This window comes from Loxodonta africana, chromosome 4, assembly GCF_030014295.1.
Source record: "Loxodonta africana isolate mLoxAfr1 chromosome 4, mLoxAfr1.hap2, whole genome shotgun sequence".
Lineage (NCBI taxonomy): Eukaryota > Metazoa > Chordata > Mammalia > Proboscidea > Elephantidae > Loxodonta > Loxodonta africana.
Window position 1 is genome coordinate 59,016,644 of NC_087345.1, and position 10,799 is coordinate 59,027,442.

General features: G+C 34.0%; 1 protein-coding gene across 5 annotated transcripts in view; it reads left to right on the top strand.

The window, feature by feature from the left end:
- NAP1L1 (nucleosome assembly protein 1 like 1) overlaps positions 1 to 4,916 on the top strand; it is a 37,792-nt gene extending 32,876 nt beyond the window's left edge. For 2 of the 5 annotated variants that reach the window (XM_064283802.1, XM_010598953.3), the window contains 6 exons: positions 80 to 225; positions 320 to 339; positions 723 to 845; positions 1,564 to 1,593; positions 2,113 to 2,160; positions 3,183 to 4,916. In XM_064283802.1, the coding sequence (XP_064139872.1) occupies positions 80 to 225; positions 320 to 339; positions 723 to 845; positions 1,564 to 1,593; positions 2,113 to 2,160; positions 3,183 to 3,218 (403 nt within the window). In that variant the 3' untranslated portion in view covers positions 3,219 to 4,916. The other 3 variants (XM_064283801.1, XM_003405215.4, XM_064283803.1) reach the window with 3 other exon arrangements.
- Positions 4,917 to 10,799: the final 5,883 nt, after the last annotated feature.

The window sequence follows — 10,799 nt, forward strand, 5'->3', positions numbered from 1 at the left end:
GCATTTAATTCTAAAAATCATAATTGATATTAGTGTGCTAATTACGATATAAGCCTTTTCTCACACTTTGTTTTGGAAGGTGCCAGATAGATTGGAAAAAAGGAAAGAATGTCACATTGAAAACCATTAAGAAGAAGCAAAAACACAAGGGACGTGGAACAGTTCGTACTGTGACTAAAACCGTTTCCAATGACTCTTTCTTTAATTTTTTTGCCCCTCCCGAAGGTAAATAGTGCTTTAGTTTTGATGTTGATGGTTTTTTTTTTTTTAATAAGCTCTGTCTAGTTGTTTATTTGAGTTTATTTTCTCAATTTTGCAGTTCCTGAGAGTGGAGATTTGGTAAGTTGAATTACTGCTTACCGAATTCTTTACTATATTTGAAATTAAAGCACTGGTTCTTGAAAGAAGGAAGTGGAATGGTTGTTGCTAGCATTTGGTTTTTTTGAAGCCTGCAATGCATGGGACAGGTAGCCCTTTATGAATCTGACTACTAAGTTCACTAACTGCATGCTGTTTAGATTTCTTTCTGTGTTTGTTTTTCCATTGGAAATACGGTAACAATTTGGAATGTCAGAACTGTGCCTGTCTGTGAAATGACAAAAAGCGAAGTTCAGAGCTTCTTTCCTTTACTGTATGATTTAAACCCAAGAGTCTCATATATGCTAAGTTAAATAACAAAGTTGTTCTCAAATTCTGTGCTTTTGTTTTTCCTAAATAAATAGGATGATGATGCTGAAGCTATCCTTGCTGCAGACTTTGAAATTGGTCACTTTTTACGTGAGCGTATAATCCCAAGATCAGTGTTATACTTTACTGGAGAAGCTATTGAAGATGATGATGATGATGTGAGTGAGTCCAAACCAGTCAGTGAAGTCATTTGGTGAGGGTTTAGTAGCCAGAATTGGTGAGCGGTTGAGTTAAATAGATGTACTTTTTAAAAAGCAAGACATAGAATAATCCAAAATTATTCTACAGGCTTTCCTGATTTAAGTAGGTCCTTTTCAGATCTGTGGACTTAGTTTTTATGTTTCTGCTGATAGGAAGACTACATTGAATTAGTGTTTTAGATTTATGATCATGCTCTTGCTTTTGACCACACAAATAGATAGACCGTGGAAGTGTCTTAGTACTTTAGATAACATTTATTAGGCATAGACTTTTTATTAAAGGAAATATTAGGTAATGATTAAGGTGAAGTTAGGTGGCCCTCAATATTTTTGGTATTTTTATTATTAAATGACAATCATTAGAATAGGCTTTAAGTGTATATCATGCAGCCTATTCCATAGGTAAGTACGCGCAAGTAATATTCATGGTAGTCATTGTCTGATCACACTTGTCTACATGATTGTGCAGGTTAATTTTCAGTTGTCAGGTGTAGATGTGGCACTGAGCTGAATTACTCCTGAGGTTACTGTACTTGTGTTATTTTATAATTAGTCACCTTAGGGGAAAGTAGTTTTTTTTCCTTTTAGCTATTAATGGTTACACTTATGGATGTTAATGTCATTCTTACAAGACGTGTTACACTCAGACTTCATCATTTTTTTCCCCCTTTTTTAGTATGATGAAGAAGGTGAAGAAGCAGATGAGGTAATGTTTACCAAATGAGCAAATAATTACCTGTTTTACACATTGAGAAGCAGTTTGTGTGACTTTATGTATTCCGTGTTATGATCATTATTCTGTCATATGGGATAAAAACGTTTTTGGGAAAAAACCAAGAAAACATGATTTTAGAATTCTACAGCGAAACAATGTATGTATAAGGTTTCAATAAATAAATTGTAAAACTCAGCAACACTTTTTTTTATTTCAAATAATTCTGTTCTGCTGCAGGGTTATCAGCTCTTTGAAGAAGTCAAAAGCTGCAGTAAACTTTTTCAACGTTGGCTGCAGTAAATCTTTTCAATAAAAGCTGTCTGGATGTCTCGAGTTGTGTTGGGAAATTTTCGTATTAGAAGCTTTCAAATTAAATTGCGTTATCACCAAACTCTGTAATGATGAAAATCTGTTGACCTATAGAGTAACTTGTATTAAATTCTCCCTACAATATGAGCCATTTCTTCCTACTGTACCTACTTCATGGATGCATTTTGAACTTTAATATAGGAAGGGGAAGAAGAAGATGAGGAAAATGACCCAGACTATGACGTGAAGGTGAGCAAAATCGGTGGTGTTTTCTGATGAGTGAAAGAGTAAGAGTTAGTGTTCTGAATACTAAAGTTTATTTTCCCCCATTAAATTCTTTAATAACCCATTAACTGGATAACTGACTTTTTTTTTTTTAATCCTGTTTGGCATTTGAACAGTGCACATAATTTCAGTGCACCTTTTCTAAGAGATAATCTTTTTTGGTTCTGACCTTCTTAGCTTCAGGAAAGTAAACCCTAGGATTCTATTTTAATGTAACATTATCTTGAACATTATTAATAGTTTTTGAGCATTTTAAAAAATGTGTTGCTGTGTTCTTAGATTCTTTTTCTTCCAAAGAAAAACTTATAAAGAAAGGTCAGTTTTTAAAAGGTAGGAATATAGCGTTGCTCAGGTCAGGGGGGCAATGCTGTTTGTTAGGTTCTCTCAACCACTTCTGCTGTCCAGTCCCCGGGGGTACTGTTCCATAATTCCTGGGAATTTTTAATGTAAGGGTTTATAAAGTCCTTTATCTCCCACAAGATAAATAGTAAATTATTAGGATTCGTTTGAAGCTTTTGGTTTTTCTTTAGAGTGTTCATTCATTTGCTAAATGCTGTCAAATATCCAGAAGATATTTTAACCTAATGAGCAAGAGGGTAATTTAAAATCAAATATTCTAACAGGTATGAATTGCTCTTAACAGCAAAGTACTAATGGAATTCATATCTTAGAGTAACTGATTACAAAAAGCTAAAAGTAATTGCTTATATGGCTAACGTTATTTAGTCATTTTGTTTATATTTTTTTAAGATTATGGTTTGGTGTGTCATTTTATGGAGTTCATTCTGTAATGAAAAGCGAGGGCTTTGTTTTTGCATTTCAGTGACTTAACTGATGTTTGAATAATAACTTGCCATCATTGTTCTTTAATTTGCAAAAGTGTTGACAGAACTGAGGTACTGATAGTTAAGATAGTCAATTACTTATTGGGAAATTCACTGTAAAGTAGGTAGAAGATAGATTGACTTATTGTTTTCCTTTAACAGAAGGATCAAAACCCAGCAGAGTGCAAGCAACAGTGAAGCAGGATGTATGTGACCTTGAGGATAACCTGCAGTGTAATAGCCTAAACACAACTATTATTTACTTACAGCCTTATGTTTTTGTATTTTCTTGGTAGACTCTGTAATTTTTTTTAAAGGAAAGGAACTGATTTTAAAGACCAATTTGTTCTACTTAGCATTTTAACTGTAGTTTTCCTGCCAGATATGTTGAATGCACAGATTCTCTCAAGCATGTTCATTTAATTGCTGTATAGTTTGGTTCTTGTGGAGCGTTTTTGTCATGTAGCTATTAGATTACAGCTTATGTACATTAACAGAACTGGTAAATAAAACAAATTTCTTGTTCTGCAAATTATTTTCCTAAAGAACCAAAGTATTTTTTCAGCCTGTAGTTGAATGGGTTTAAGTCTGCTTGTATTAGCTGTGCCTTTCATTACTTCGTTATGGAAATGCAGTGACTTACACTAAAAGAGAATTCATTGTTGCTTTTTTTTTTTTTTAACTTAGTGAGATAAGTATATGGTTAAGAATTTCCAGTAAGACCACATCTGATTACTATCAGATTGATTATAGATTTTTGTATTTTAGTGACATAATAGTATGGGTATTCCATTGCCCACACGGAAGTGAATAAAACCTAGTATTTTCAGAAGTTAGCTTTATACTATTTTACTGTACTTTTAAACTTAACCTCCATTAACTAAGCATCTTTTCTTTGTGGTAGGGTCTACCTTCTGCTTCTCTGGAAAGGATGAATTTACATCATTTGACAAGCCTATTTCAAGTTTTTTTGTTGTTTGTTTGCTTGTTTTTGTTTTTGCAACTTAAAATAAAAATGTCAAATACAATTTTAGGTCTCAGAAGGTAATGTCTTAATTTTGTATTAATTCAGGTAGAGACAGAGGCCTAGCTTAAAATGGTTGTACCCAGTTTTTCATATTATTGAAGAAAAGAGTGCCAGTTTTGGAAGATGGTACTATATCTACTAATAAGGTGTTAAAACAAGAAAGACAAAACCTTAAATGATGTGTATTTTAAAAGGAGGATTATAAAGTTAAATTTCATTACTCTGGGTAGAGAGAAGGCCCAAGTCTCTACAGCTTATTCTAATTCTTATTGCTTAAGTATGAGTATGTCATTTACTCATGCTTCTGTTTACTGTGTATTAAAAATGATAGTGCTGTTTCCTTAACTACCTCACAGTTGTGTGGAGGCATATTAAGTTAAATTTTGTGACATGTTTCCTCAGTCTCATTAAAAGCTCAAAAATTTTGGACCTATTTAGTGTACCACAAGTATGATAGCATCTTATTTATTCCAGAGATTGATAATTCTTAAACTGGAGAACAAAGGCCAAGTACCTGTATTACGGACGTGGACAGGCAGCACGTGCAGATCATAGTGTGGCTCCTGTGAGGTGGATTGATGAGCAGCTGTTCCACAGGGTCCGAGAGCTTTGTTTTGTTTTTGAGGTATTTTAGATGACCATATTGTAGTAAATACAGAGATCAGGGGACTAAAGTGGAAATAAAAAACAAAAACCGTTTTGCCATTAAATTTCAGAGATGAGCCACACTTAAAATACCTCAGGCTAATTACTGTTAATTTTTTGTGGTGAATTAAAGCTTTGACTGTGAGGGTGAACTAATCAGATTGTAACTCAGAGGAAGGCTAAGAGTTTCTGTTCTTAATAAAATTACATTGGGTTAATTATTAGGTGATGATTTCCTTTTTGAAAATGTCGTATTAAGTAAGATCTGGGAATGTGAACACTTTTCTATTTGTATAGTACTATTCATTTCACTACTGAGATTTTAATTAACTACTGGAAATCCTTAACCAATTACAATAGTTTGTAGGAAAAAAAAATCAGTGAAAACTTTTTTTTCACTCAACTTTCAGAATGATTTTGGTTGCTTAGATTAGGCATTCTCTACAGGTTGTTTTTGTACCCATAGCTCATCATCTCTATGGCTTTTTCAGAACTTAAAAATTTTTTTATCTAAAGATAGAATCCCATTTTTTGATGAACTTAATGAAGTAGCAAAACCACTATTTTATTTTCATTCCTTTAGGAAATAGCTGTTGCCAAAGTGAAGAGGTAGATATTTGATCTTGTTAAACAAGGGGGGAAGGTGGTTTGCAGAGGAATTGTTTTCTTAATAAAATTGGAGTTTCAGTGTTCACTTACGCCATTTTTCCAGCTCAAAAATGGTTCAATTTCATTCTAGAAATTTGAAATATAATGTAATTTCAAATCCTTAATAAAATTTGGATTTTATATTATAAAATTTACTTGTGATATTTTGGGTGTTTGTTTTTGATTTTGTATAAATATATATACTTTCTTCAGGAAGAGTAGAACTGTCTTAGAGTAGGCTATTCCTGTGTGTAGGCCACCATGGCCTGTAAATTTGTATTATTTTAAGAGCAACCTCTTTGAAGATTACAAATTAGTTCTACAGTTCATGATAGATTTTACTCCGAGATAGCCATAAACATTTTGATACTTTAAGATTTATCTTTATATTCTCAGTTTGTATTTTCTTCCAGCCCAGGCACTGATTACCAAAAAGTTCCTTTTCTTTTTCCCGCTCTAGAAACAGTATTTCATTTAAAATTACCTATAAAGTAATACTCCGAAAACAGTTCAAGCTATCACTTTATAGTCATTCAGGTATGGGAAATAAGCAGAGAACAAATTTCATAGGTTGGTTGCTAGTTTAACATATTTTAAAGTTGTATTTATGCAGTTTCTCATAATTCTTTTACCTAGTTTTCTGAAGTATTAACATTTCTATAATATGTGTAATTGGCTTACAGAGTGATAATTCAGAAAAATGGGATTCTACCTATATTTCCTCTAGTTCACGTAACAACAATTGTGAAAAGGAAACGTTAACTTTGACAAATATTTCCCTTATTTTGTGAATAGGTTAATGATAAAGTGGTCTATGGTAATTCCCATACGATAATGGAGTAACAGTGTTTGTATTGCTGCTGCTTATAAGACAGTATAAATTTGTGGGTTTATCTGAGTTGTAGGCCATTGCTGTTATTAAAAATAAAGAGTACCTTAGAGCTATTGTTTGAAAACCTTATGGTATCATATAGAAATAGTAAACTTTTCATACTCAAATAGGAGCCCTGGTGGTGCAGTGGTTAAGTGCTAGGCTGCTAACCAAAAGGTTGGTGGTTTGAATCCACCCAGTGTGTCTGTGGGAGGACCTGGGAAAGAGTGATCTGCTCCCGCAAAGATTAATGCCTAGAAAACCCTATGGTGCAGTTGCATTCTGTCACATGGGGTTATGAGTCAAAATTGACTAAATGGCACCTAACAATAACAATAGTCACAAATTCTTTGAATACTTTGGTTTCAAGTCCATTTTTATGGGGTCATCTTATAAAAATTTTAGCCTTTATATCTTTGACTAGATAAATCCAGCCAACTATGTAAGTATACAAATAGATTGATAATTTAGAAAAGCATACATTCTTTGTAGGAACTTCAGAAAAGATATATACATATGCTAAGTGAGTTTTTTAAACATCTTCCGCAGTATATATATACTTCAGTAATTGTGAGCTCCATTTTGTTTTGAAAATGTGTTTGTAGTTTAGATAATTTGCTATTTAAAGCATTTAGTCTGATAGCTGAACAATAAATGTAAATGAAATAATACTGAAATTAACTTAGACATGTATACTAGTGATTTTGTATATTGGTTTAAAAATTCAGACATTAAAATATAACCTGGATAAAAAGTCAAGGTCTTGGACTGATCAAGGATCACTTAAGTGACTTAAGATAAATGATAACATCCTTGTTGGAATGTGATTTTATTTAAGAACAAGTGTTTATCCATGAGGATTTTAATTGATATATTCAGTGAATTTTTAAAAATTACAACATATTTGTATCTTGTTTTTTCTTGTTTTTCCATTTCACTGGCAATACACTGTACTTTCAGTTTTTCAGATTTTCCAGTTTTTAAAAACTGAGATTATCAGCTAATTCTTAAGTATAAAATAAAAATGAGAAATGGAGGGTAACAGTTTAGAAATATAAATTACAAGGAGGAAATAGACCCTTTAATTCAGTTGTCTTATTTTCGTTGTGGAAATTGCAAGTTTCTGTGTAGCTTTTGTAGATCTCTTTTGAGTATTTGTTTGGAGCTTTATTGTTTTTGAAACTAAGTAATGTTACTTAAAATAAAAGCAGTACTTTTAGTTCTTCATAGGTTTTAAATTTAAAACACTAAAAAGAAGTAGTAACTAGGAATAATGGATTAATAAACCAAGTGCCAAAAGTCAACATCTCATATCCACGATTAATGGTATTAGTGTTCCTTAATGTGTGTAATTTTTCATAATGAAATTAGGCAGTGCTGGCTCTGATAAATTTTTCATGGAGCGGTAAAAGTTTTTTCCAGTATGCTCAGAACTTGTGTGAGGAAGTGAGAGTTTTTAGCTGAGATGAATAGGAATTTGCAGAGTGAAGGGAGGAGACTGAGAGGAAACAGTTTGAGGTAGAGGAACAAGAATCCTGATCCTGAGCACATTTCAAAGCGTTGGTTGGAGAACAGAGATCAAAGAGATGGCCTAGTCAATGGAAGTCCTTTTAAAGGCTTTTAAATGCCAAAGACTACCTCTTTAGACTATTTCAAATGAGATTGACCTTTCTATGAAGCTAATTTTTAAACTAAAACGTAAATGATAGACTGAGCCATTTGAAGGTAAGAATATTTTGAGTTAGAAGGAATACCAGTAGTAAAGACCCCAGGGTCATAAATAGGAGCAGAAAATAGGCTATGGTGATGGGAGCCTGTCAAAGTGTAAGGGATGAAGAAAAGAACAAGGTGGTTTTAGAGAGCTGTAGAAGGATTTTCTTAACCAACAAAACTTTAAAAAAATTTTTAATTTGTTGAGAATATACACAGCATAACATATACCAATTCATCTTCTGTATGGACAGTTCAGTTATGATGCTTATATTCGAGTTGTACACCCGTTCTCACCATCTTTTTCTAAGTTATTCCTCCCCCATTAACTTAAAATCACTGCCCTCTAAGGTTCCTATTAAATCTTTCAAGTTGCTGTTGTCAGTTTGATCCCATATAGAGAGCTATTAAAAGCATAAAGCTTAAGGTAGACTTTTTTTTTTTTAACTAGTTTAAACTTGATTGGTTTTAAGACTTAAGAGGGTATTTTTGGTTTAGGTTTTGAAGATTATCTCAGGGCAGTAATTTCAGGGATTCATTCAGCCTCCATGGCCCCAGAAAGTTTGGAGTCCAGAGAATTTGAAGTTCTCCCTTTTCCCCTTTTTAATCAGGACTCTTCTATGGAGTTTGATCCACATTTTCAGTAATGATAGCCAGGCACCATCCATTTCTGGTTTCATAGCAAAGAGAGGCAATTGTTAATGAAGGCAATTAGCCACACATTCCATTTCCCCCTCTATTCCTGACTTCCTTTTTATTTTACTGTTTTAAATTACAGGTTTCTACAGTGAGTCTTCCTAAAGTCAAGTTTTAGGTAGGCTTTTTTTTTTTTGCGGGGGAGGGAGGATTTGGTACTGCTTTGCTATTTTGCTCTAACTGAAGTTAGAAGTTCAAGGTATTCCTGTATATCCACCATTTATTGACAGTTGACGTTACATTGGCATTTATTTGCTCCACATTTTCATATGTGCATAATACCTGCTTTTTCTCTGAATGATTTGACAGGAAGTTGCAAACATGGTGTCCCTTTCTCCCCTAAAATAATTCTGTATGTCCTGAGAATGCAGGCATTCTCTTATGAAACTACAGTAATTTTTTAATCATGATTCATTTTGATGCTTAAATTGGTCCAGAATTGACCGATGGGTTGCTTTTCAAGCTGGCTCCTATGTTCTTTTGATGTGTCCCCATTGTTTTTTGGGCACTTATGTACTTCATAAACTAAATTTTCTGAGCTCTTTGTCCCATTTCCCGAAGGATCCCTGGTTCCTTTCAGTGTGGGGAATGGTAAGTCTAACACAGTAGGATTTTTCTTAGCCTCACCCTAGTCCTTACCATGACTGGCCATGTAGCAAACCAAATAGGTGGAGCCAGCAGTTCCCACTGGAAGTTGTACATGAGTGCTCTATAGGTATAAGAATAAGAAATCACAAAGATGAAATAGATGAAATTTTACACTAAAACCTCGCAGCTCCTAAACAAATGTCTCATCAGTTTCACTGGAAATTTGAGAAAGCCATACGTTGAGTTACTATGGTTAATAACAGATTTTGGAGTCCATCTCCTATTGTCCTTTCAACTTCAATTTCTCATCTGTATGATGAGAATTATGGTAAGCATTATTGTAGACAAAGTAGTACACAATGAGCATTTAGTAAATGTGCTTCCTAAACGTAAAACTTAGAATTTGTGGTTGGGATCAGCTTTTAAATTGATTTTGGTAGTTGTCAGTTTCAGAACTGGTTTATACTTGGCGGAGGGAGAGTTCAAGGCAGAATGCCTCCTGACTGAAAGGTGCCTTAGTCTATATAAAACTGATTAATGTATCTAAATGCAAATTGCCCATTTTTAGAATTTTTATTAAGGAATTTTTAAAAATAGAAGAAAGTATGCTGGTGTTACCTAAAGTCAGCTAAGTTTATGAAGTTTCATCATGTTACCTTTTTCAGTCTATGTGTTTTTGTATGCTGATTTATTTTCTCTGACCTTTGGCTTGAATCCAGAAATGATCTGTGGTAGGACTAAAGTCAGATTATGTTTAGATTACTCATGGCTCCAAAACACCCAAAGTGTCCCATCCACTTCTCCATCCCTGACTACCTGAAGCCATGGACATTGGGGATGTTTCTAGAGGTGGGTAGGAGATTGGTTTGAGAACAGATGTGTTTCAGACTTGGATTGAGCCTGTTGGTAAATTAGAAGTCCTAAAATCAAGAGGCTGGGACTGTTGTCTTTCTGTTGAGTTGGCTCAGTGAATGAGTGGGAGATCAACAATCCAGCCTACCTAACCTGCATTTGTGCACTCTTTCAGCTGGGCATAGTTGCCTTTTCACTTTCTTCTTACTGCAAGCCTTATATGTATTAATAGTTCATAGAAACCCCTTTGCACTCAAGCCATAGTCTTTGGTTCTTCGGTTCTGAACTGGATGTTTGGTCACTGTTGGATTCTCCGGCTTCCAGCACTGGGCCTGGAACATAGTAGGTGTATGGTTTTTTGTGTATGCAGGTCGATTAAGATTTACCTGGACTCCTTGGAATGTACCAACTGTAATCCTATGTGGAGCCATGTAGCAAGTTAAATGATTGGTTCCCATTAGTTGGGTCTCATAAGTTAAATCAAGATAAACTCAGGTCCTCTGTAGTCATGTACTTATACACACTGAGTGGTGTATATTGAGAAAAACCAATAAAATTGAACAAAACTGGTCTGTGTATGTTGTTCGGTGCCATCAATTTGGTTCTGACTCATTGCAACCCTATGTACAATGTATAGCAGAATGAAACACTGCCCCGTTCTGTGCCATTTTCACAGTTGTTGCTTTGTTTACTCTGTATACTATTCCATAACTTGTAAGTGAAGCTGTGAGAATATAAAGAG